Source organism: Gallinula chloropus (genome assembly GCF_964237585.1).
Source record: "Gallinula chloropus genome assembly, chromosome: Z".
Taxonomy (NCBI): domain Eukaryota; kingdom Metazoa; phylum Chordata; class Aves; order Gruiformes; family Rallidae; genus Gallinula; species Gallinula chloropus.
The window spans coordinates 59,915,359-59,941,788 of record NC_140089.1 but is presented as its reverse complement, the minus strand read 5'-3'; the positions used below and the strand labels follow the sequence as shown (position 1 = coordinate 59,941,788).

The 26,430-nt window shown below is 56.4% G+C and overlaps 1 protein-coding gene across 2 annotated transcripts; it reads left to right on the top strand.

The window, feature by feature from the left end:
* Positions 1-1,251: 1,251 nt before the first annotated feature.
* On the top strand, positions 1,252-26,358 carry VLDLR (very low density lipoprotein receptor; the record flags this gene model as incomplete). 2 transcript variants are annotated; one of them, XM_084278961.1, is made up of 19 exons in its annotated part: positions 1,252-1,390; positions 16,119-16,238; positions 17,172-17,294; positions 18,153-18,275; positions 19,578-19,949; positions 20,056-20,178; positions 20,260-20,382; positions 20,834-20,953; positions 21,031-21,156; positions 21,504-21,675; positions 21,998-22,222; positions 22,373-22,491; positions 22,885-23,024; positions 23,138-23,279; positions 23,576-23,722; positions 24,605-24,694; positions 25,094-25,171; positions 25,287-25,456; positions 25,788-26,358. In XM_084278961.1, the coding sequence occupies 19 exons, from the start codon at positions 1,255-1,257 to the stop codon at positions 25,821-25,823; spliced, it is 2,685 nt and encodes an 894-aa protein (XP_084135087.1). In that variant the 3' UTR covers positions 25,824-26,358. The 2 variants fall into 2 exon arrangements, with proteins under 2 accessions (XP_084135087.1, XP_084135086.1); XM_084278960.1 differs by lacking the exon at positions 24,605-24,694 and having other exon boundaries at positions 1,255-1,390.
* Positions 26,359-26,430: the final 72 nt, after the last annotated feature.

The following is a 26,430-nucleotide window of genomic DNA, read 5'->3' as shown; positions in this document are numbered from 1 at the left end:
GTTCATTACAAGTGCAGTACACAGTATTATCACAAAATAGCAAATCCCTGAAAATAAATGAAAAAAAGCAGATTGGCAAACCTCGATCTCGAATTTTAAGTGCTACAAACAAAACCGAATTTGCATCTTACCAGCATTTTCTGCCTTACCGAGGCAGAAAACTGGATGCTCAAAACTCTACAAACGTGGAATAAAACTGCTAATTCTCCTCCTTAAAATGAAAGGTTAAGCTCATAATTGCATGGCTTTGGCGTGTCATTTCGTGCAATTACTAATTAACTGCGATCCCCGATCGGAGGACGCAGAAGTTGTCATTTTCTTCCTCGAGAGCGGCGCCTGCTTCGCTTTAAGTCAAATTCTGCTTTGGGGGGGGGGACGGGGGACGACGACACGACAAGCATGTGCGCGTGGGGCGGACGGCGAGGGGCACCGCGACGAGGAAACGCTCCTTTGGAGAAAAGCATCCCTCGCGGAGGGTTTCGGTACGCCCTGCCGTGCCGCCCAGAACAGGGCGGGGAGGGTTTAGGGGGGGCCGCGACGCCCCCTCCCCGCGGCGGGCGCGGGCGGCGGTACCGGCGTTTTAAGGAAGCCGAGGAGACAAAGCCGCCGCCGCCACCGCCCCCCCTCCCGCCGGGCTTGCCCTGCTCCGCCGCCCCGGTTGCAGGGGCTGTCAGTGGGGTCGCACCGCCCCGCGGAAGGAAGGCCGGTAGGGGGGAGTGTGCGGGGATCTGCCAGCGGCGCGGCTCGGCGCGGCACGGCACGGGGCGGCACGGCACGGCACCGCACGGCGCGGCACCGCACGGCTCGGCGTGGCACGGCACGGCACGGCTCGGCACGGCGCGGCTCGGCGTGGCACGGCACGGCTCGGCACGGCGCGGCGCGGCTCGGCACCGCACGGCACCGCACGGCTCGGCACCGCACGGCTCTGCGCGGCACGGCACGGCGCGGCGCGGCACCTCCGCAGCGCCACTCACCGCGCGAGCCGCGCCAGGCCGACCTGGTGCCCGGGCACGGCGCGGCGACCGCAGGTGCCGTGAAGGAGGAAGCGGGGGCGGGCAACGCTGGCGAGCCAACCGGCGCCCGGCGCGGCGTCGTGAGTCACCAGCGGCCGCGCAGGGCGGCCGGGCGGCTGGTATAAGAGCGCCGCGGGGACGCCCTCCCCCTGTGCATGTCTCCGTCTCCCTCCTACCCTCCTCACCTCTCCGACCGCGGCGCCTGCCCGCCCGTCCTTCCCGCTGTCTCTCCGGCGCGGCGATGCGGTTGGACCGGCAGTGTGGAGACCCGAGTGCCGCGGCTGGCGGCGGGCGCGGTTCGGGACGACGGGCGGTCCCCGGCTGCTGGGCGCTGCGCCTGCTGTTGCTCCTCAGCTGCCTGCGCGCCGTCGCCGATGGTGAGCGCGGGGTGCGGGGGGCTGGGGGTCGCATCGCTGGGGCTCCCGCCGCCGCCGCGCGTCGCAACGCTTTCGTCTCCCACCACCTCCTTCCCCTCCTTCTATCCCCCCCAACCCAATTTCTTTTCTTCAACCTCCCCTTCCCCTCACCCCTCCCCACCTTTCTCCCTCCCCTCCCCCCCTTGCCCCGTCCCGCACTTGCCCCGTCCCCCTCTTTCCCCTTCCCCCCCCTCCCCGACCCCTTTCCCCCACGCCCCCTCCCACCGCCCCCTTCCCCCCTCCCCTACCTCCTTAACCCCTCATCTCCAACCCCCATACCCCCCTGCCCCCCCTCCCCTGCCCCTCTGCCAGCCCCTCCGCTATCCCCCGCCCCCCCACCTCCGATACCCCCCCCGCCCCCCCTCTCCCACCATCCTTCCTCCCCCTCCCGCACCTCCACTACCCCCTTGCCTCCCCCTGCCCCCCCTCCCCCGCCCCCCTGCCGCCACCCCCTGCCCCCGTTTACCCCCTCCCCCGCCGCCCTCCCCACATCCCCCAACCCCCCTGCCCCCTTCTCTCCCCCCCCACCTCCCTACCCCCTTCTCTCCCCCCCCACCTCCCTGCCCCCTTCTCTCCCACCCCCCCACCCCCCTGCCCCCTTCTCTCCCACCCCCCCACCCCCCTGCCCCCTTCTCTCCCACCCCCCCACCCGCCTGCCCCCTTATCTCCTCCCACCCCCCTGCCCCCTTCTCTCCCCCCACCCCCACCCCCCTGCCCCCTTCTCTCATCCCCCCACCCCCCTGCCCCCTTCTCTCACCCCCCCACCCCCCTGCCCCCTTCTCTCACCCCCCCACCCCCCTGCCCCCTTCTCTCACCCCCCCACCCCCCTGCCCCCTTCTCTCCCCCCCCACCCCCTGCCCCCTTCTCTCCCCCCCCACCCCCTGCCCCCTTCTCTCCTCCCCTCACCCCCTGCCCCCTTCTCTCCTCCCCTCACCCCCTGCCCCCTTCTCTCCTCCCCTCACCCCCTGCCCCCTTCTCTCCTCCCCTCACCCCCTGCCCCCTTCTCTCCTCCCCTCACCCCCTGCCCCCTTCTCTCCTCCCCTCACCCCCCGCCCCCTTCTCTCCCCCCCACCCCCCCGCCCCCTTCTCTCCCCCCCCCCAACCCCCCGCCCCCTTCTCTCCCCCCCCCCAACCCCCCGCCCCCTTCTCTCCCCCCCCCCAACCCCCCGCCCCCTTCTCTCCCCCCCCACCCCCCCGCCCCCTTCTCTGCCCCCCCCCCCCAGGCCCCTGCCCCCTTCTCTGCCCCCCCCCCCCACCCCCCTGCCCCCTTCTCTCCCCCCCCACCCCCCTGCCCCCTTCTCGCTACCCCCCCCACCCCCCTGCCCCCTTCCCTCCATCCCCCACCCCCCTGCCCCCTTCTCTCCACCACCCCCAGGCCCCTGCCACCTTCCCTCCATCCCCCACCCCCCCGCCCCCTTCCCTCCATCCACCACCCCCCTGCCCCCTTCTCCCCCCCCCCCCCCCCCAGGCCCCTGCCCCCTTCTCCCCCCCCCCCCCCCCACCCAGGCCCCTGCCCCCTTCTCTCCCCCCCCACCCCCCTGACCCTTTCTCTCCACTCCCACCCCCCTGCCCACTTCTCTCTCCCCCCCCCCCAGGCCCCTGCCCCCTTCCCTCTCCCCCTCCACCTCCCTGCCCCCTTCCCTCTCCCCCTCCACCTCCCTGCCCCCTTCTCTCACCCCCCCCCCAGGCCCCTGCCCCCCTCTCTCCCCCCCCCCAGGCCCCTGACCCCTTCTCTCCCCCCCTCCACCCCCCTGACACCTTCTCCCCCACCCCCCCTACCCCCTTCCCCCTTCTCTTCCCCCCACCAACCCCCCTGCCCCCTTCTCTCTCCCCCCACCAACCCCCCTGCCCCCTTCTCCCCCCCCCCCCCCCCCAGGCCCCTGCCCCCTTCTCCCCCCCCCCCCCCCAGGCCCCTGCCCCCTTCTCTCCCCCCCACCCCCCTGACCCTTTCTCTCCACTCCCACCCCCCTGCCTACTTCTCTCTCCCCCCCCCCCCCAAGGCCCCTGCCCCCTTGTCTCCCCCCCCCAAGGCCCCTGCCCCCTTGTCTCCCCCCCCCAAGGCCCCTGCCCCCTTGTCTCCCCCCCCCAAGGCCCCTGCCCCCTTCTCTCCCCCCCCACAGCCCCCTGCCCCCTTCTCTCCCCCCCCACAGCCCCCTGCCCCCTTCTCTCCACCCCCCAACCCCCCTGCCCCCTTCTCTCCACCCCCCAACCCCCCTGCCCCCTTCTCTCCACCCCCCAACCCCCCTGCCCCCTTCTCTCCACCCCCCAACCCCCCTGCCCCCTTCTCTCCACCCCGCTGCCCCGTTCTCTTCCCCCCCTCGCCCCCCTGCCCCCTTCTCTCTCCCCCCACCAACCCCCCTGCCCCCTTCTCTCTCCCCCCACCATCCCCCCTGCCCCCTTCTCTCTCCCCCCACCATCCCCCCTGCCCCCTTCTCTCTCCCCCCACCATCCCCCCTGCCCCCTTCTCTCTCCCCCCACCAACCCCCCTGCCCCCTTCTCTCTCCCCCCACCAACCCCCCTGCCCCCTTCTCTCTCCCCCCACCAACCCCCCTGCCCCCTTCTCTCCACCCCCCAACCCCCCTGCCCCCTTCTCTCCACCCCGCTGCCCCGTTCTCTTCCCCCCCTCGCCCCCCTGCCCCCTTCTCTCTCCCCCCACCAACCCCCCTGCCCCCTTCTCTCTCCCCCCACCATCCCCCCTGCCCCCTTCTCTCTCCCCCCACCATCCCCCCTGCCCCCTTCTCTCTCCCCCCACCATCCCCCCTGCCCCCTTCTCTCTCCCCCCACCAACCCCCCTGCCCCCTTCTCTCTCCCCCCACCAACCCCCCTGCCCCCTTCTCTCTCCCCCCACCAACCCCCCTGCCCCCTTCTCTCTCCCCCCACCAACCCCCCTGCCCCCTTCTCTCCCCCCCCACAGCCCCCTGCCCCCTTCTCTCCCCCCCCACAGCCCCCTGCCCCCTTCTCTCCACCCCCCAACCCCCCTGCCCCCTTCTCTCCACCCCCCAACCCCCCTGCCCCCTTCTCTCCACCCCCCAACCCCCCTGCCCCCTTCTCTCCACCCCCCAACCCCCCTGCCCCCTTCTCTCCACCCCGCTGCCCCGTTCTCTTCCCCCCCTCGCCCCCCTGCCCCCTTCTCTCTCCCCCCACCATCCCCCCTGCCCCCTTCTCTCTCCCCCCACCAACCCCCCTGCCCCCTTCTCTCTCCCCCCACCAACCCCCCTGCCCCCTTCTCTCTCCCCCCACCAACCCCCCTGCCCCCTTCTCTCTCCCCCCACCAACCCCCCTGCCCCCTTCTCTCTCCCCCCACCAACCCCCCTGCCCCCTTCTCTCTCCCCCCACCAGGCCCCCTGCCCCCTTCTCTCTCCCCCCACCAGGCCCCCTGCCCCCTTCTCTCTCCCCCCACCAGGCCCCCTGCCCCCTTCTCTCTCCCCCCACCAGGCCCCCTGCCCCCTTCTCTCTCCCCCCACCAACCCCCCTGCCCCCTTCTCTCTCCCCCCACCAACCCCCCTGCCCCCTTCTCTCTCCCCCCACCAGGCCCCCTGCCCCCTTCTCTCTCCCCCCACCAACCCCCCTGCCCCCTTCTCTCTCCCCCCACCAACCCCCCTGCCCCCTTCTCTCTCCCCCCACCAACCCCCCTGCCCCCTTCTCTCTCCCCCCACCAACCCCCCTGCCCCCTTCTCTCTCCCCCCACCAACCCCCCTGCCCCCTTCTCTCTCCCCCCACCAACCCCCCTGCCCCCTTCTCTCTCCCCCCACCAACCCCCCTGCCCCCTTCTCTCTCCCCCCACCAACCCCCCTGCCCCCTTCTCTCTCCCCCCACCAACCCCCCTGCCCCCTTCTCTCTCCCCCCACCAACCCCCCTGCCCCCTTCTCTCTCCCCCCACCAACCCCCCTGCCCCCTTCTCTCTCCCCCCACCAACCCCCCTGCCCCCTTCTCTCTCCCCCCACCAACCCCCCTGCCCGCTTCTCTCCCCCCCCTCCACCCCCTTGCCCGCTTCTCTCCCCCCCCTCCACCCCCTTGCCCCCTTCTCTCCCCCCCCTCCACCCCCTTGCCCCCTTCTCTCCCCCCCCTCCACCCCCTTGCCCCCTTCTCTCCCCCCCCTCCACCCCCTTGCCCCCTTCTCTCCCCCCCCCCTCCACCCCCTTGCCCCCTTCTCTCCACCCCCCCTCCACCCCCTTGCCCCCTTCTCTCCCCCCCCTCCACCCCCTTGCCCCCTTCTCTCCACCCCCCCTCCACCCCCTTGCCCCCTTCTCTCCACCCCCCCTCCACCCCCTGCCCCCTTCTCTCCACCCCCCCCAGGCCCCCTGCCCCCTTCTCTCCACCCCCCCCAGGCCCCCTGCCCCCTTCTCTCCACCCCCCCCAGGCCCCCTGCCCCCTTCTCTCCACCCCCCCCAGGCCCCCTGCCCCCTTCTCTCCACCCCCCCCAGGCCCCCTGCCCCCTTCTCTCCACCCCCCCCAGGCCCCCTGCCCCCTTCTCTCCACCCCCCCCAGGCCCCCTGCCCCCTTCTCTCCACCCCCCCCAGGCCCCCTGCCCCCTTCTCTCCACCCCCCCCAGGCCCCCTGCCCCCTTCTCTCCACCCCCCCCAGGCCCCCTGCCCCCTTCTCTCCACCCCCCCCAGGCCCCCTGCCCCCTTCTCTCCACCCCCCCCAGGCCCCCTGCCCCCTTCTCTCCACCCCCCCCAGGCCCCCTGCCCCCTTCTCTCCACCCCCCCCAGGCCCCCTGCCCCCTTCTCTCCACCCCCCCCAGGCCCCCTGCCCCCTTCTCTCCCCCCCCCCAGGCCCCCTGCCCCTTCTCTCACCCCCCCCACCTCCCTGCCCCCTTCTCTCACCCCCCACCCAGGCCCCTGCCCCCTTCTCTCACCCCCCACCCAGGCCCCTGCCCCCCTCTCACCCTCCACCCAGGCCCCTGCCCCCCTCTCTCCCCCCACTCAGGCCCCTGCCCCCCTCTCTCCCCCCCCTCAGGCCCCTGACCCCTTCTCTCCCCCACTCCACCCCCCTGACCCCTTCTCCCCCACCCCCCCCCCCCCCGCCCCCTTCTCTTCCCCCCCTCGCCCCCCTGCCCCCTTCTCTCTCCCCCCACCAACCCCCCTGCCCCCTTCTCTCTCCCCCCACCAACCCCCCTGCCCCCTTCTCTCTCCCCCCACCATCCCCCCTGCCCCCTTCTCTCTCCCCCCACCATCCCCCCCGCCTCCTTCTCTCTCCCCCCACCAACCCCCCTGCCCCCTTCTCTCTCCCCCCACCAACCCCCCTGCCCCCTTCTCTCTCCCCCCACCAACCCCCCTGCCCCCTTCTCTCTCCCCCCACCAACCCCCCTGCCCCCTTCTCTCTCCCCCCACCAACCCCCCTGCCCCCTTCTCTCTCCCCCCACCAACCCCCCTGCCCCCTTCTCTCTCCCCCCACCAACCCCCCTGCCCCCTTCTCTCTCCCCCCACCAACCCCCCTGCCCCCTTCTCTCTCCCCCCACCAACCCCCCTGCCCCCTTCTCTCTCCCCCCACCAACCCCCCTGCCCCCTTCTCTCTCCCCCCACCAACCCCCCTGCCCCCTTCTCTCTCCCCCCACCAACCCCCCTGCCCCCTTCTCTCTCCCCCCACCAACCCCCCTGCCCCCTTCTCTCTCCCCCCACCAACCCCCCTGCCCCCTTCTCTCTCCCCCCACCAACCCCCCTGCCCCCTTCTCTCTCCCCCCACCAACCCCCCTGCCCCCTTCTCTCTCCCCCCACCAACCCCCCTGCCCCCTTCTCTGCCACCCCACCAACCCCCCCTGCCCCCTTCTCTGCCACCCCACCAACCCCCCCTGCCCCCTTCTCTCCCCACCCTCCACCCCCTTGCCCCCTTCTCTCCCCACCCTCCACCCCCTTGCCCCCTTCTCTCCCCACCCTCCACCCCCTTGCCCCCTTCTCTCCCCACCCTCCACCCCCTTGCCCCCTTCTCTCCCCCCCCCCTCCACCCCCTTGCCCCCTTCTCTCCCCCCCCCCTCCACCCCCTTGCCCCCTTCTCTCCACCCCCCCCAGGCCCCCTGCCCCCTTCTCTCCACCCCCCCCAGGCCCCCTGCCCCCTTCTCTCCACCCCCCCCAGGCCCCCTGCCCCCTTCTCTCCACCCCCCCCAGGCCCCCTGCCCCCTTCTCTCCACCCCCCCCAGGCCCCCTGCCCCCTTCTCTCCACCCCCCCCAGGCCCCCTGCCCCCTTCTCTCCACCCCCCCCAGGCCCCCTGCCCCCTTCTCTCCACCCCCCCCAGGCCCCCTGCCCCCTTCTCTCCACCCCCCCCAGGCCCCCTGCCCCCTTCTCTCCACCCCCCCCAGGCCCCCTGCCCCCTTCTCTCCACCCCCCCCAGGCCCCCTGCCCCCTTCTCTCCACCCCCCCAGGACCCCTGCCCCCCTCTCTCCCCCCCCCCCAGGCCCCCTGCCCCCTTCTCTCCACCCCCCCCAGGCCCCCTGCCCCCTTCTCTCCACCCCCCCCAGGCCCCCTGCCCCCTTCTCTCCACCCCCCCCAGGCCCCCTGCCCCCTTCTCTCCACCCCCCCCAGGCCCCCTGCCCCCTTCTCTCCACCCCCCCCAGGCCCCCTGCCCCCTTCTCTCCACCCCCCCCAGGCCCCCTGCCCCCTTCTCTCCACCCCCCCCAGGCCCCCTGCCCCCTTCTCTCCACCCCCCCCAGGCCCCCTGCCCCCTTCTCTCCACCCCCCCCAGGCCCCCTGCCCCCTTCTCTCCACCCCCCCCAGGCCCCCTGCCCCCTTCTCTCCACCCCCCCCAGGCCCCCTGCCCCCTTCTCTCCACCCCCCCCAGGCCCCCTGCCCCCTTCTCTCCACCCCCCCCAGGCCCCCTGCCCCCTTCTCTCCACCCCCCCCAGGCCCCCTGCCCCCTTCTCTCCACCCCCCCCAGGCCCCCTGCCCCCTTCTCTCCACCCCCCCCAGGCCCCCTGCCCCCTTCTCTCCACCCCCCCCAGGCCCCCTGCCCCCTTCTCTCCACCCCCCCAGGACCCCTGCCCCCCTCTCTCCCCCCCCCCCCAGGCCCCTGCCCCCCTCTCTCCCCCCACCCAGGCCCCTGCCCCCCTCTCTCCCCCCACCCAGGCCCCTGCCCCCCTCTCTCCCCCCACCCAGGCCCCTGCCCCCTTCTCTCAGCCCCCACTCCCCTGCCCCCTTCTCTCCCACAGCCCCCACTCCCCTGCCCCCTTCTCTCCCACAGCCCCCACTCCCCTGCCCCCTTCTCTCCCACAGCCCCCACTCCCCTGCCCCCTTCTCTCCCACAGCCCCCACTCCCCTGCCCCCTTCTCTCCCACAGCCCCCACTCCCCTGCCCCCTTCTCTCCCACAGCCCCCACTCCCCTGCCCCCTTCTCTCCCCCCCCCAACCCCGCTGCCCCCTTCTCTCCCCCCCCCAACCCTGCTGCCCCCTTCTCTCCCCCCCCCAACCCCGCTGCCCCCTTCTCTCCACTCCCCCACCCCCCCCGCCTCCTTCTCTCCCCCCCTCCACCCCCCCTGACCCCTTCTCTCCCCCCCTCCACCCCCCCTGACCCCTTCTCTCCCCCCCTCCACCCCCCCTGACCCCTTCTCTCCCCCCCCCAACCCCCCTGACCCCTTCTCCCCCACCTCCCCCAACCCCCCTGACCCCACCTCCCCCAACCCCCCTGACCCCTTCTCCCCCACCTCCCCCAACCCCCCTGACCCCTTCTCCCCCACCTCCCCCAACCCCCCTGACCCCTTCTCTCCCCTCCACCCCCCACCGGCCCCTGCCCCCTTCTCTGCCACCCGCCCCGGCCCCTGCCCCCTTCTCGCCACCCCCCCCAACCCCCCTGCCCCCTTCTCTCCCCCCCCCCCCGGCCCCTGCCCCCTTCTCGCCACCCCCCCCACCCCCCTGCCCCCTTCTCTCTCCCCCCCCACCCCCCTGCCCCCATCTCGCTCCCCCCTTGGCCTCCGCCTTGCCCCCATCTCCCCCCCCGTTCGCCCTCCCCCCTGCCCCCATCTCGCCCTCCCCCCTGCCCCCATCTCGCCCTCCCCCCTGCCCCCATCTCGCCCCCCCCTTGGCCTCCCCCCTGCCCCCGTCTCGCCCCCCCTTGGCCTCCCCCCTGCCCCCGTCTCGCCCCCCCTTGGCCTCCCCTCTGCCTTCGTCTGCCCCCCTTTGCCCTCCCCCCTTGCCCCCATCTCGCCCCCCCTTCCCCTACCCCGGCCCCATCTCGCCCCCCTTCCCCTCTTCCGTTGCCCCCATCTAGCCCCCCCTTTGACCTCGCCCCCTCCTTGCCCTCGCTCCTGCCCCAATCTTGCCCCCCCTTTGCCCAACACCCCTGCCCCAACTCGCTCCCCTTTCCCCTTCGCCCCCCCTTTCCCCTTTCCCCTTCGCCCCCCCTTTCCCCTTTCCCCTTCGCCCCCCCTTTCCCCTTTCCCCTTCGCCCCCCCTTTCCCCTTTCCCCTTCGCCCCCCCTTTCCCCTTTCCCCTTCGCCCCCCCTTTCCCCTTTCCCCTTCGCCCCCCCTTTCCCCTTTCCCCTTCGCCCCCCCTTTCCCCTTTCCCCTTCGCCCCCCCTTTCCCCTTTCCCCTTCGCCCCCCCTTTCCCCTTTCCCCTTCGCCCCCCCTTTCCCCTTTCCCCTTCGCCCCCCCTTTCCCCTTTCCCCTTCGCCCCCCCTTTCCCCTTTCCCCTTCGCCCCCCCTTTCCCCTTTCCCCTTCGCCCCCCCTTTCCCCTTTCCCCTTCGCCCCCCCTTTCCCCTTTCCCCTTCGCCCCCCCTTTCCCCTTTCCCCTTCGCCCCCCCTTTCCCCTTTCCCCTTCGCCCCCCCTTTCCCCTTTCCCCTTCGCCCCCCCTTTCCCCTTTCCCCTTCGCCCCCCTTGGCCCCTTTCCCCTTGGCCCCTTTCCCCTTGGCCCCCCCTTGTCCCCTTTCCCCTTCGGCCCCCCCCTTTGCCCTTTCCCCTTCGGCCCTCCCCGCCTTTCCCCTTTCCCCTTTCCCCTTTCCCCTTTTCCCCTTTCCCTTTTCCCCTTTTCCCTTTCCCCTTCGGCCCCCCCTTTCCCCTTGGCCCCCCTTTCCCCTTGGCCCCCCTTTCCCCTTGGCCCCCCTTTCCCCTTGGCCCCCCTTTCCCCTTGGCCCTTGGCCCCCCCTTGTCCCCTTTCCCCTTCGGCCCCCCCCTTTGCCCTTTCCCCTTCGGCCCTCCCCGCCTTTCCCCTTGGCCCCCCTTTCCCCTTTCCCCTTTTCCCCTTTCCCTTTTCCCCTTTTCCCCTTTCCCCTTGGCCCCCCTTTCCCCTTTCCCCTTGGCCCCCCTTTCCCCTTGGCCCCCCTTGGCCCTTGGCCGCCCTTGGCCCTTGGCCGCCCTTGGCCCTTGGCCCTTTCCCCTTCGGCCCCCCTTTCCCCTTGGCCCCCCTTTCCCCTTGGCCCCCCTTTCCCCTTGGCCCCCCTTTCCCCTTTCCCCTTGGCCCCCTCCTTTCCCCTTTGCCCTTTCCCCTTCGGCCCCCCCCTTTGCCCTTTCCCCTTCGGCCCTCCCCGCCTTTCCCCTTGGCCCCCCTTTCCCCTTTCGCCTTTCCCCTTGGACCCCCTTTCGCCTTTCCCCTTGGCCCCCCCATTCCCCTTTCCCCTTGGCCCCCCCATTCCCCTTTCCCCCTTCCCCTTCAGCCCCCCCTTTCCCCCTTCCCCTTCGCCCCATCCTTTCCCCCTTCGCCTTTCCCCCTTCCCCTTTCGCCTTTCGCCTTTCCCCCTTCCCCTTTCGCCTTTCGCCTTTCCCCCTTCCCCTTTCGCCTTTCGCCTTTCCCCTTTCGCCTTTCGCCTTTCCCCCTTCCCCTTTCGCCTTTCCCCCTTCCCCTTTCGCCTTTCCCCCTTCCCCTTTCGCCTTTCCCCCTTCCCCTTTCGCCTTTCCCCCTTCCCCTTTCGCCTTTCCCCCTTCCCCTTTCGCCTTTCCCCCTTCCCCTTTCGCCTTTCCCCCTTCCCCTTTCGCCTTTCCCCCTTCCCCTTTCGCCTTTCCCCCTTCCCCTTTCGCCTTTCCCCCTTCCCCTTTCGCCTTTCCCCCTTCCCCTTTCGCCTTTCCCCCTTCCCCTTTCGCCTTTCCCCCTTTCGCCTTTCCCCCTTCCCCTTTCGCCTTTCCCCCTTCCCCTTTCGCCTTTCCCCCTTCCCCTTTCGCCTTTCCCCCTTCCCCTTTCGCCTTTCCCCCTTCCCCTTTCGCCTTTCCCCCTTCCCCTTTCGCCTTTCCCCCTTCCCCTTTCGCCTTTCCCCCTTCCCCTTTCGCCTTGGCCCCCCTTCCCCTTTCGCCTTGGCCCCCCTTTCGCCTTTCGCCTTGGCCCCCCTTTCGCCTTTCGCCTTGGCCCCCCTTTCGCCTTTCGCCTTGGCCCCCCTTCCCCTTTCGCCTTGGCCCCCCTTTCGCCTTTCGCCTTGGCCCCCCTTTCGCCTTTCGCCTTGGCCCCCCTTCCCCTTTCGCCTTGGCCCCCCTTTCGCCTTTCGCCTTGGCCCCCCTTTCGCCTTTCGCCTTGGCCCCCCTTTCGCCTTTCCCCTTTCGCCTTTCCCCTTTCGCCTTTCCCCTTTCGCCTTTCCCCTTTCGCCTTTCCCCTTTCGCCTTTCCCCTTTCGCCTTTCCCCTTTCGCCTTTCCCCTTTCGCCTTTCCCCTTTCGCCTTTCCCCTTTCGCCTTTCCCCTTTCGCCTTTCCCCTTTCGCCTTTCCCCTTTCGCCTTTCCCCTTTCGCCTTTCCCCTTTCGCCTTTCCCCTTTCGCCTTTCCCCTTTCGCCTTTCCCCTTTCGCCTTTCCCCTTTCGCCTTTCCCCTTTCGCCTTTCCCCTTTCGCCTTTCCCCTTTCGCCTTCGGCCCCTCCTTTCCCTTTTCCCCTTCGGCCCCTCCTTTCGCCTTTCGCCTTCGGCCCCTCCTTTCGCCTTTCGCCTTCGGCCCCTCCTTTCGCCTTTCGCCTTTCCCCCTTTCCCCTTCCCCCCCCCCCCCCCCCCCCCCCCCAGTTTCCCCTGTTTTGTGGGAGGTGCCATCTTCGCCCTGGGCTCTTTCTGGGCGGCACGTGGGGCCAGAGGGCCTGAGCTCCTGCCCAACCGGCCCTCTCTGTCCCTGTGACCACCTCTCCCCGGAGCAACCCCTGGTGTGCTGGGAGGATTTGTTTCCCTGCTCGATGTCTGGTGCTGAGGGTTACTGGGGTTGGGGTGTCGGGGAGGAGTGGGACTTTTTCGTGGGTGAAGGAAGAGGAGTCCTTGGAAGGCCTGTGTCGTTAAAGCTGCTGTCAAACTGTTGTGCAACTTTGGCCTTGTGGCATCCATCAGCATTGGCATGGCTGTAGTTTAGGGCTGGTGTAACCACCATGTGGGATCTCCACCTGTTGGCAAGGCTGAGTCTAGCCGGATCCCTTCTCATGGACTTGGCTCTCCAGGTCCAGGGGTGCCTCCCAGCACAGGAGCTGTGACCCTATGATAGAGGGACCTGTGTGTTAAGCCAATTGGATGGTCAAGTAAAAATATTTCCTTTTAAGTGCGGTCATAATCAATTGGCTGACTGCTTCTTTCAGGATCTGATGTCTAGGCAAGTCTCCTTGTTGGGTCATTGATGTCTGCATTGTTGTATGGCTCTTAATCTCTTGTGTAGTGTCCTAAAGTCGTCTTAACTGTCAAATCTTGAATGTGTTTCTGAGGTATTCTTAAAGGTAGCTGGACCTTGCTGTCCTAACTGTGTGTGCAGTATGTTTTGGACACTGGTTCTGCCATGTAAAATCCAGCCACGGTATTATTACATCCAGTCCTCTTACAAGGAGGAACAAAGAAGATGTCTGCCTAGTCAATCTTCAGTTCCCGGTCATACAGATTGCTTCCTGTGTCCAGTTTACAACAGACATGACTGTAGTAGGATCAGGCTGACTGGCATTGAAGCTGCTAGTGCACTGTAATCAGTGGGGGCAACTCTAGCCCACCAAGTTAGTCTGATTCTTCCCACCAGCAATCCTGCTAGTAGTTGCGATTGCCAGGGTCTGGGTGGGGGGAGTCTAGGCTAGTTCCTCAAGGTTTCCCAATCACTGTTGCAAGCTTTTCTGGGACTTGGTGTCATATGACAGCACACAAGTGTCACATGTTTGAGGCTGCCCAGACAAGTAATCTGACAATTTACTTAAAGGCTGAGACAGTGACAGCAGATGTATGGAGAAAGCTAGTTTAACTTGAGTAGTCATTATAACTGTACTTGTTTGCCTCCCACACATTGCTGCTTACAAACCAATTTCTAGTTAGTAGTTACCTGGGGAACAGTAAAATGGGTGAGTGATCCATAGGCTATGATGGGTGAGTTACCCATTCTTCTATCTTGTTTACTGAAGTCTTTTCCCAAGGAAAAAAAAAGGTGTGAAGATGCTTCTGATCTACACATGAAGAGAAGTCAGTGGCTAACTGATGCTGATCAAAAAATTACTATGTGTCTAGTGACTGAATCTGCAGCTGGGGTTTAACTTTGTTGCTTCAAATAGCATTGTGTTAGACTGGTAGTGTCATGACTAAATGGTTACCTGGCCTTGCAGGGCTGTGCTTTGTTTCAGCAAGTCACAAGGCATCACGGTTACTGGCTACAGCTAACCTCAGTCTTAACTGGATCTCACTCCAAGTGGCCTTTAGAGTTTGACAGACATCTTCAGGAGCAGCAACAGATTACCTTTACCTTTGCCCACCTCTGTGGATGTTAGGTGCTGTAAGATCTTCACTTGTTAACAAAAGTTGCCACTCTGACATTTCACTTGATACTGGCTACAGAAGCAATTTTATCTTCTTAGAATGGCTTTCTGTATTTGTAAAGTTATGGCTGTTTTACTCCATGCTCAGGTACTCTTTCATTTAGCCATACAGCTTCCCTGTAGCATTTGTTCAAAATGGTGTTATGTTTAAGTCACAATGTATTCTCTGCCTTAGCAAGTGTTTTCTGGTAATTCTAGCTTGCAATAGAGTAACTATGGACTGTGGAGTTATTTTGGGATATCCTGAGTGGCAAGCTTAGGCTAATATCTCTAGTATGCTATTTTGGGAAAGGCTGACTGTTCTCACTCTGAAAGCCTGGATGAGAATATCTCAACTAGTGGGAGTCAGTTGTTGCATATTTTAGGTGGTAGTTCAGTAATAACTGGAATAACGTGTGACCCGGGCTTGCAAGTAAAAGGCTACTTCTCTTAGAGGTTACTGGACAACAAGGTGATCACAGAGCAAGCTGATAGTTGCAGCTTCTGCACCCTCTCTAAGCTGGCTGGGGTGTACCTTCTGGCACAAGGCTAGCTACTTGTTTGACAGCTCTTGATCAAATAGTAGGTTTAGAAAAGCACAGTATTAGAAATTCCATGCTGGTGTAGTCCTATCCTGAAAAGGAAAAGGGTGAAAATACAGAGTACAAGAGCCAATGTTCAGGTTTTTTGGCACTTTTTGACACTGTTCCTATGAGACAACTTGTTTCTCTGTGTTTTACTCTACCAGTAGAACTAAAAATGTCAGCAGAGCTCAATAAGCTGCTGTTTCAAGTCCTTTACTTGTAGCATGAATTTAGGTGAGATGATCAGCAGGTGAAATTGTCCATGTTGCCTTTTCTTATATTCTGTCCAGGGTTTTCCATTGCCTAGTGCCTGATGGCTGCCTGATTTAATATGACATTGCTGAATAGCTGCCTTCCACTTGGGAACTGTCTTGCATTTTGCATGTCATACATAGAAGATACAATAACAAGTAATGTTCTACTAAGATTTGATGCCTTCTTTGAGCCCTGGAATGCCAAGATGAAGTACTTCCACTAAATAAATAAACCAAGGAGGAGCAGGAGTCTTGCATCATGCTGTAGACATGTGCAGCCAATGCTCTACATGAGCTTGCCTTGACACACACTTGCCTGCATGCATTACATGAAACAGCTGTGACTTAGCTGCTAAAGAAGCAGGCTGCTGCTTTCAGTGACAGTTTTAACACAGCTTCAAGACGAAGCAGGTTCCCTTGAGGGATGGGGTCATACAGATTTACATCTGAAGATACTCTGAAAAATGCACTCTGCACCATGCAGAAAGCAGTACCTTATTCAAGCAAGCTAATAAATCAAGACTGTTACCAGTTGAGAAACAAGACTCGATTCCAGAAGGAAGTGATAAATTATCTTGCTTTTAGTATCGTGCTTAATCTATCTTTAATAAGAAGGGCTTAATCTAGCTTTAATAAGAAGGATCCAGATACGTAATCACACTTCTCTTTGTGTATACTAATGAATGTCTCGGTGTGCCCTTGTTGGAGGAGTAACTTACATTATGAAAACTTGTTCAACTACAGAGCAGCTAAGCTGTCTTTACAGACAACTTGAGGATTCTGCTTTAAAGTGTTAGCAGTGGAATACTAAAGTACTAATCCATATTGATGTTAGTCAAGTTTAAACTGGTTTGCTTGCAACTTGTAGAGTTTTGAGAATGCAGTGCTAGGCACTAGACAACAGAAGCCACATCCATCTTGCAAACTTGACCCTGCATTAAGAAGGAAAATTTGGTAAAAACACTAAGGCTTGTTTACTGTTGTATGTCAGGTAGTCTGCCATAGTGCTTAAGCACTGCACTTGCACTGTATAGGAAAGCTTCTGGCTCTACTTCCGTGGTTGAATATAAGGCGACTACAAAGCTCTGGAACTCAGATCTGATTTTATGATGATATGCCCTTTATTAAGCTGGGAAATGTCTTGATTACCAGTGGGGGAAATAATGAAAGTATTGCCAAACCGTATCTGGGCTCAGGTTGCTTTTTCATTGAAGGTGCTCGAGTAAAATGTGAAGAATCTCAATTTCCATGTGGTAATGGACGCTGTATTCCTTTACTATGGAAATGTGATGGTGATGAAGACTGTTCAGACGGCAGTGATGAGAATGCTTGTGGTAAGTAATCAAAATAATCACTGTAGTACTATTTGCTAGTTGGCACTAGAGGATTAATAGTGTTTAGCTGAAGAGATCCTTATCCTAGCTAGCCCTTCAGACAGAATATAGAGTAGAGGACAGAATCCCTAGAACAACAATCTTGATGTTTGTATCTATCTAAGGCAGTTATTTTCCTGAGTTCTATGATAGTCTCCTGGAATTGGTAACTGAGAAAAATGCTTGTGAACAAAGGTCCTTATTTGCACGGGTGGTGACTGCCAAGAACAGAATGCAAGCCTGTTCTTAGTTGTTGCTTGAAAACACCGTATAAACTATTTGCTATTGGGACTTAGTTGTTGGTTATTCCATGGTTAAATGCCCTGTTGTAGTGTGAAAGTGGTTCTGCTGAGTCTCCTGTAAACAGTAAGGGCAGCTTTGGCTGCCAGCTCTTGCTTTAAGCAGACAGAGGCCAAGATGGATGATTAGATGTACTTAAAGATGAAGCAAAATAGACTCAATATCCAGCATTGATGTGGCTGAACTGCCAGTCTGCTCAAGCAAACCTAAACTGTTACCTTAGGGTTACATGGTACCATGCTTCTGTAATGACAAATCAAATGCCTCTAATAAACTCACAGTTCAAACTTTGAACATAAGATTATAGACCTTAACTCAAGTGTTTTCATAGCAAGGGCTATTCTAGTAGCACAGTCTCCCTTAAAAATTACAGACCTTCAGTGCTTGCTTATGGGAAGATAAATGTTTCTGTGTATGGTGTTACACTCTAGAAAGTGTTAAAAACAGTGCTGCCATTAGACTGGAGGACAGCATCGGCTGTCCAAGAGCAAAGGATATTGCATCACTTTCCTAGGGCAAGACATTTTATCTCTAGCTGCAACAAACAATCTAAGGTCTAGTCTCTAAATGAGTGGCTCTTCTTCTCCCTTGCAGTGAAGAAGACGTGTGCTGAGTCTGACTTTGTATGTGTCAGTGGCCAGTGTGTGCCTAACAGATGGCAGTGTGATGGGGATCCAGACTGTGAGGATGGGTCTGACGAGAGTGCTGAACTGTGCCGTAAGTGATCCTGGCTTGGTGGTGCCCGCGGCAGGCCTTTGGCCTGTGATTTCTTGTTCAGCTTTCCTTTAGGAGAGCCAGGCTGCAAGCAAACATGTCTTGGGGAGCACCTTCCTAAGCGCTAGCTTGGCTTTGGCCACATTAGGGTCTTGCTAAGACTACTTACAAAGATGCAGAACTGAGTGGGGGCTCTGCATTTATACCTGGTAGCAGATAGCGAGTAGTACTGGCTTTACTGCTAGTGACAAGCTGCAAGCACAACACAGCAGGCCTGACCACTACTGTGGCTTGTTCACCAAGTGTCACTCTCCAAGTCAACTACTCTTAAACATAACTGAAGCTAGTGTAGGAACTGAGTGTGTAAATGTTGGGGGGTGGGAAGCAGTACGGAGGCCTGATTGTGAGGTCTTGCAGTTAGCAACCCTGGTCTTAAGTGTGATGGTAACTAATCAAGGAATATAGATCTGTGAAGCTTCATTTCTCTGTATCAATAGGATCTACACTGAGGAATACTTCAGCCCCAAGTCCTACTGCACTTTGGCATTATTCCTGTCTTCTACTCTGTTATAGGCTCTAGCTTCTACATTGTAACTGGTGTGCAATCACAAAACTACCTCTGCAAAGATACTCTTAAAATAGTACTTTGATAGGAGCTGGAAACACCTTTTTTAATGAACCCTACGAAGTAGTGTAACATCTTCCATGATGAAGCCATCAACTTATATGGATGCTGGCATCTTAACTGCAACTCTGGAGCTGAAGCTTTCAGTCTCAACTTTCAGTACAACTGCTAAAACCCAAGATCAGTAGCTCTTAAATTTCAGAACTCCTAAACTGAACTTAAACTTTTTCCAATAGATATGAGAACATGCCGGGTAAATGAAATCAGCTGTGGTCCTCAGTCAACCCAGTGTATCCCAGTGTCCTGGAAATGTGATGGTGAAAAAGACTGTGACAGTGGAGAAGATGAAGAGAACTGTGGTAAGGGAAGAAACAGTGGCTGCCTAACTCTATTTGAAATTGACTTGTCTGGAAAGGAACTATCTGGGCAGTATACCTTGGATGATAAATTTCTCATACTATCAATATATACACTCATCTAGTATTGCAGCCTGCTTAACAAAGTGGACTTGTTCTAACACTCTTCTATTCTGCTAAGAACTACAGCAATAAAACTATTCAGCATCTATCTATCTATCTTTGGCCTCTGGCTAATTTTGTCAATAGCCATAGGCATAGTAATATGTCATGCAGACCACCAGGATTTGTTCCCTGCAGACTCTCAACAGGTAACTCCAGTTAATGCTTGAATGAATGAGTGGTCTCCTAAAGTGTAGTAATGACTTGTAGCCTAGGGCACAGCTGAACTGCTTTATAGCCCTATCTGGGAGTATCTTACGTGCTTGTCTGAAAGCACAGGCTAGGGAAGCTAAGTTTCAGATGTTGGGAGGGGTAACTTCAGGCCAGTAAGGAAGTGAAGCTGCCACTGCCAGCATTGTGCAGCATTCCTGGTTTGTTCTAATGAACTTGCATATGTGTGAGTTTTCCTAAGACAAATTTGCTCTAACCAAAGCCATGGGGCTGGCTTCCATCAGAGCCACTGTACCTGGATGGGCTAATGAGACAGATCTCCAGGCTTCTATGTGTCTGTGGAATTATGGCCTTACTTGGTAAGCAAATGACAAGTAAATCTAGCGACAGCACTTCAATGAAGCTGATAAAACTATCAGCCTAGGCATACTGAGCTGCTAGCTACACTGCTACTAAACCACCAAATTTGTACTGGTAAGTTATTTGGGTGTGCTTAATACCACATGGTCAACTAGTACAAGATCTTGATCTGTTATCCCCAGTGGTCCAGACAAATGGGCCACCACTGTCCTGGGGACCAGCATAAAATACTCCAATTTCAAACTACAGTGCATGCTGATCATCTGGCTATGTTAACCTTAGTATGTACTTTAGAGTTAGCAATTCTCTTACCTTCTGACTCTGGTTCACAGGATTTGAGTCTGTCTTCAGAAAGGCTCACACTCTGAAGCAGAACAGCCTAAATGCTTCAGAAGGAGGTTATTTTCACGTATAGATCAAAACTAATGCCTCATCCAAAGGCAAGGAGGACAGTCAGTGTGGGACCTGAGCGTCCCGTAGGTGGTCAGTCAGGTTCTATTGCTGTCCTATCAGCTGACAGCTGATGAAGATCCTGCAAAGCAAAACAACATCTTCATACAAAAGTCTGTCTTCTCATTATGATCTGCTAATCTCTTACTCCTGTTATTCCAGGCAATGTGACCTGTAGCCCAGCAGAATTCACATGCAGCAGTGGGCAGTGTATTTCCAAGAGCTTTGTTTGCAATGGTCAAGATGACTGCAGTGATGGAAGTGATGAACTGGAGTGTGCACCTCCTACCTGTGGAGTTCATGAGTTCCAGTGCAAGACCTCTACTTGTATCCCCATCAGCTGGGTGTGTGATGATGATGCTGACTGCTCTGACCACTCAGATGAATCATTAGAGCAGTGTGGCCGCCAGCCTGCGCCTCCTGTGAAGTGCTCTGCAAGTGAGGTGCAGTGTGGCTCAGGGGAATGTATCCACAAAAAGTGGCGCTGTGATGGAGATCCTGACTGCAAGGATGGAAGTGATGAAATCAACTGCCGTAAGTTAACTACACTCTTCTCTGGGAGGTGCTTGTTGGCTCCTGCTTTATGTTCTTTCCTTCAGCAGACCTCAGGAATTTAAGTCTCTAATGACTGTGTCCTCAGCTTCTCGGACCTGCAGACCAGACCAGTTCAAATGTGAAGATGGGAACTGCATCCATGGGAGTAGGCAGTGCAATGGTGTGAGAGACTGTCTAGATGGTACTGATGAAGCAAATTGTAACAATGGTAAGTGGGGCACAAAGCAAAAATGAAGTCTTTGCAAAAGATGTGTTGAGGTTAATAGTCACCTTCACAATCTTATCTCAGTTATTCAGTGCTCTGGACCTGGCAAATTCAAGTGCAGAAGTGGAGAATGCATAGATATCAATAAAGTGTGTAACCAGCAGAGAGACTGCAAGGACTGGAGTGATGAGCCCCTCAAGGAGTGTGGTAAGTGAACAAACTCATTATGAAGTGCTGACCACTAGACATACTTGGATACTTCCTCTGAGCTGTTAGATGTCTGTCTGGAATGTCCATCTGCACTTCCTTGGTGGCAAAACAAACAACCGAGAGTGACCTAGTTCATAGGCTAGTTTTAGAATAGCCAAACTGGCTCTTAGGATGACAGAAGGCACCTGAAGGCATAAGAAATTCAAACTTTCAGGAACCTCAGTTTGTCTGCTGCTGCCAAATTGTTACATTAGTGTTCTGATAGCTAAACAAATTGAATCTGAGGAGGATCTCCTGCATATGACTTCAGGTGCCAGAATGGTTTATCAGATGTGGCAGGTATCATTGGAAAATAAATGGGTGTTTGGTAAAGCACTTCATGACTTAAGATTTCAAGACTTAATGTAGTGTGCTGTTTCTCACTAAGTGGCTAATTCTTATCTTCTAGATATAAATGAATGTCTGGTGAACAATGGTGGGTGCTCACATATCTGCAGAGATCTCATTGTTGGCTATGAATGTGATTGTCCAGCTGGGTTTGAGCTTACAGACAAGAGAACCTGTGGAGGCAAGTATCAACTAGGTTAGAATGGACCCTATGGATGGTATTGGAGATGAGAAAAAATTAAATTGTTGTCTTTACAGATATCAATGAATGCCACAACCCTGGCATCTGTAGTCAAATCTGTATCAACTTGAAAGGGGGCTACAAATGTGAATGTAGCCGTGGCTATCAGATGGATCTTGCTACTGGGGTGTGCAAGGCAGTGGGTGAGTACTGGCATAAAACTTCTACATCCCAATTCTGTTGTTACTGTGGTGTTGATACTAGCTGTACTGTTAACAAGTTACACTGATAGGAGTGTTCAGGTCTGAACACTTTGCTATGGTATAGTACTTAAAGCTGCCTGATATAAGCTGCATGCCTCCTCCTTCGGTAGGAGGACCCTCCCCTTAAAGTAGTGGAGGGAGAAAAGGATGAGATATGGTGTATCCAAGACCTCACTAGTAACTGTGGGATGACACATACTAAATATGACAAGTTTAGGAGTTATCATAAAAAAACAGTATCTGACTGCCTGTCTAGAAGTACACATAACACTTTTTCTCTTTCACAGGGAAAGAACCATGTCTCATTTTCACCAACCGTCGGGATATCAGAAAGATCGGCCTTGAGAGGAAAGAATACATACAGCTAGTAGAGCAGCTAAGAAACACTGTAGCTCTAGATGCTGATATTGCTGAGCAAAAGCTTTACTGGGCAGACTTCAGCCACAAATCCATCTACAGGTAAATGGACTCAGCCTCTTAACCCTCGTCTGCTTTTCTAAACCGTCCCACACTTTAGCCAAGATACTTAAGGCTTTGAAGACTAACTAGATTCCTGATGTCCTGAAGTCAAAGTACAGTAGGTGTAAGTTCCCAAAATTAGCAATATGTATGCATATTGCACTTACATAGAATGCCTTTTGTACAGTTGTAGCAGCAGTTATTAGGAAGTGCATCTTCTACACTGTCTGTTTGATACCTGCGTGCAGCATTCACTGAGGCATATCAAGTAGCAGTATCTATGGAGGGAAGGGGTTGAAAGCAAGTAATTCTTGTCTTCCAGTGCCTCTATTGATACCCGTGATAAAGTTGGAAGACATGTCAGAATCCTGGACAACATACACAGCCCTGCAGGAATTGCTGTTGACTGGGTTTATAAGAACATCTACTGGTCTGACTCAACTGCAAAGACCATTTCAGTGGCTACCCTAGATGGCACAAAAAGAAAGGTTTTATTTCTCTCTGAACTGAGAGAACCAGCTTCTATTGCTGTAGATCCTCTCTCTGGGTGAGTATTTGTCCCAGTTCTCTTGAGTGGACCTACCAGTTAATCCATGTCCTGATAACTAACTCAGATAGCCTTTCTTAATTATTGGTCATAATTAATGATACTACAGAATACTGTAGTGCATCATACAACATAAATTTTGCTTCACAGCTTTATGTACTGGTCAGACTGGGGTGAGCCAGCAAAAATTGAAAAAGCAGGAATGAATGGATTTGACAGACAACAGCTTGTGACAACAGAAATCCAGTGGCCTAATGGAATTGCTCTAGGTATGTTGAACTCATCTCTGCCAGAGGTATTTTTGGAGCTTTAGCAATTTGTTTGCTACAAAAGCCAAGGTAGCTTGGCTTTTAAGAGTCAAGGCAAATAACTCTCTTCAGAGAACTATCTTCACTTTTTGAGAATTGGAAGTTCCTGTATACCTGGAAACACTGCAACAGGCATATATACCACTCTTCAGATGCTGATGTACAAGCTTTCCTTGTACTGCTGTAGTTGAGGCACAGGCCAATTAGGCAGCACTACAGCAACATTCTGCATCCTGGACAGAAGAAACTAGGTCAACACTAAACTGTTCTTGAACCTGTGGGTGTTTGAACTGCAGGAGGCTTTGGACGTTTTTTACATGTGGATATTAAAAATTTGGGTTTTTTTCCTCCTAGATCTTGTAAAAAGTCGTCTCTACTGGGTTGATTCTAAGCTACATACATTGTCAAGCGTGGACTTGAATGGCCAAGACCGCAGAGTTGTGCTGAAGTCTCATATGTTCCTCCCTCATCCTCTTGCTCTAACAATATTTGAAGTAAGAATGACTTCCTGTAGCAATTGTCAAAGAGACTCTTCTTGCTAGTACATGGCTAGTAAATTGTGCTGATAGCAACACAGAGGTAATGGGATGCAATGACTGTCTTCTAGGACCGTGTGTACTGGATTGATGGAGAGAATGAAGCAGTCTATGGTGCCAATAAATTTAGTGGAGCTGAATTGGTTACGTTAGTGAACAACCTGAATGATGCACAGGACATTATTGTGTATCATGAACTTGTTCAGCCTTCAGGTAACTCCTAATACATTTACAGTTATGCCAGCATATACTTGAGAAGCCTACCCTGCTTGAGTGGTAGCATCCCTTCCATGTATAGATGTCCACTTCTACTTAAGTGTGCTTAGAGCTTATAACACAGGTTAGCCCCACTGAAAAGGTCTAGTTGCTATTGCTCGTTCTTAGACAGAGCAGCTGCATATCTATAAGCTGCGGAGGCTAGTAACACTTCTTGAGCAATTATTGAGCAAATAGTTATGCTATACACCTGGAGTATGAAGGCTCACTCCTGTCATCTCCTGTACCAACAGGCAGGAACTGGTGTGAAGAGAATATGGTAAATGGAGGCTGTAGTTACCTATGCCTGCCTGCTCCGCAGATAAATGAACGCTCTCCAAAGTACACCTGTACATGTCCTGTTGGATACTTTTTGTGGGAAGATGGTCTGAAATGTGCAGGTATGGTAACAACTGAAAACTTTTCAAGGATGGATGGAGGAGTAGGGGTATTGAATCTGTTAGAGGGAAATAATGGCAGGATAGGCTTTGCATAAGTTATTCTTGAAGGGGATGGTCTTCTAGCATGTGTTAAGCTGATCCTCAAAGTCTGCAGGTACTTTTCAAAGTCCATGCTTGGCTTCTGCATCATCATTTGCAGCAACAGCTTGTCCCTCTTTTCTGTGGACAGCGAGCACACCCACAAAACTTAAAGCTTCTTTCTTATAAAACAAGGGGCATAAACCTAACAGGGCTCTACAATGTATAAATAGTGTTGAAGAGCTCATAGCCTAATTTTGCTGGGTAAGGAAATATGTATGGACCTCCTTTTATGGTCTGAACAAACATGCTGCTACTGCTCTGAGCACTGACTATGACAGGCATGTTTGTCCAGTCCAGTGGAACTAGAAACTGAGCTGCCATTTACTACATTGCACATTGATTCTGACCACCCTAGTTAGAGCACTGGATGCAAGGAAGCTGCCCTCAGTTGTCTGCTCTAAAGGGTTGCTGTAAGTATTGATGACTGTACCTAACCAGTAAATTTGTGGCACTAAAATCTCACTTGAGAAAGCTGAAGCAAAGGATGGGGTGGCTTACTATTGCCATGACTCCAAATAGCTGTAATTCATGCCTGATTAACTGTCTAGCCTAGCCTTGTTCTTGGAATTATTTTTGATCAAAAACCCTCAGCTGAGGGTGTGCTAGCAAAACAATGTCAGTGTTTCAAAGCTAACAAGCTGCATGATCATTCTGCCATCTGCTAAACATTCACTACCATGGCCTGCATAGCTAAGCCATTGCAGAACTTTAGGATTAACTGGGTTCTTGATCTATAATTAGTTTCAGGTACTGGAACAACTGTGGCTTACACTGAGGCTAAAGATACCAGCACAACAGAAAAATCTCCAACTGTTGGACTAGTTCCTGGAGGTACTGGTCCAAATAACTCAGACTGCTAAACATTAGAGAAATTAAATGCAAACTCATTCACTTGCCTACATGAAATTCTTCTCCTATGCATGCAACTAGAGAACACAAGCCAGGTCGTGTGTAGTGCAAGAGCTGGAGCATGTGATAAGTGAACTAATTCAGTTTGTGACAGTGTGGAACCTATAGGTTCCATGAAATCCCAGGAGCACTCAGAAGGCAAGCAAAAAAAAAAAAAAAACCTCTCTGCTAATACAGGACAAAGCCTGTTAGGGTATTCTTGCAGTGTGTTACTGAGACACTAATGTATGATAGCAGCTTCTGGGCTTGGGAGGTGCTTGCACATGACAAAATCTGACAGCCTGTCAGTAAGTGAGCTCACTGCTTCAAATTCTTGTGCAGGAGTCAACATTAGTGGTACAGCATCTGAAGCAGCTGCAGCTGGGGGAACATCAGTAGCTTGGATTATTCTTCCTTTCTGTGAGTACACCATTCACTAGCCTTTGGGGCCTTGTGTGGTGGGACAAGCCACTCCTAGCTCTGAGCTTGACTTGCCCTTACTCTGTACTGACAGTCTTGTGTCTCTTCCTTAAAGTATTGCTTATGGTGGCTGCAGTGGCTGGTTACTTCATGTGGCGTAACTGGCAGCGCAAGAACATGAAGAGCATGAATTTTGATAATCCCGTCTATCTGAAAACTACAGAAGAGGACCTCACAATTGATATTGGAAGACACAGTGGTTCAGTGGGGCACACTTACCCAGCAGTAAGTAAACCTGTTGACATGTCATACTCAAGTTAATCCTCAGAATGGACACAAACATTGCTAAATGATATCTGACTTGAGTTTAGGAGAGGTCTCTGCTCTTGAAGCTGCTGGCTGCAGCCAAACCACTAAGCTGAATGAGCTGAGAACTTGTCAAAGTTAAAGCTGTGGTATGCAAGTCCTGTTATACCTGGGATGGAGTAATCAATGCTGAATATGGCCTCTGGCCTGCAGAACTAACCTGTTACAAACTGCTACTTAGTGATAATATGCATTGTTTTATAGAATAATGTTAGTACAGTTGTAACTAACTTGTCCTTATTTTGTGCAGATATCTGTTGTAAGCACAGATGATGATATGATGTGAGCACGGGATCAACAATCACTTCTGGTTTACTTGTGTTTTACACTCCTTGGGGATAGTAACCAGGTTTGTGGCTGAAAGACTTCCTCCATTCTTGGAAGAAAGAAGATACTTTCTGTATGTATGGAACTTATGTAAATAGCTATTTTATACAGCTTAACGACTCTGTAAATACCTGTCCGCAACAATTCAGCTTTTTAGTGGTTACTGTTTTATCTGTAACCCTTGGATTGGTCAGTCATTAACAACACTGACCAAAATACAGAGCACTTTCCATAGAAAGCCATATTCCAGCCACAACTTGTAACATCTGTAACATATATGTATAGGTCACTTGTAAATATTCTTGGAAAATCACTGTTAAGCACTTTGAAATACTTCAAATGTAAATTATTGTACACTGTCTTTTTCAATGATTGGGGCAATGGCAATAGGAAAAAACGGGTTACTATGATTGCCAAACATTTGTAAACATAAGTATTTTCTATGTATGACTGAAACAATCTTGTCTGTCACCTCCTAGAGGGGTACAAGTATGAATGCTCTTTAAGAAACCACTGTAAATGCAGAGAAGGGGAATAAATAAATAAAAAAAATCAAGTAATTGAAG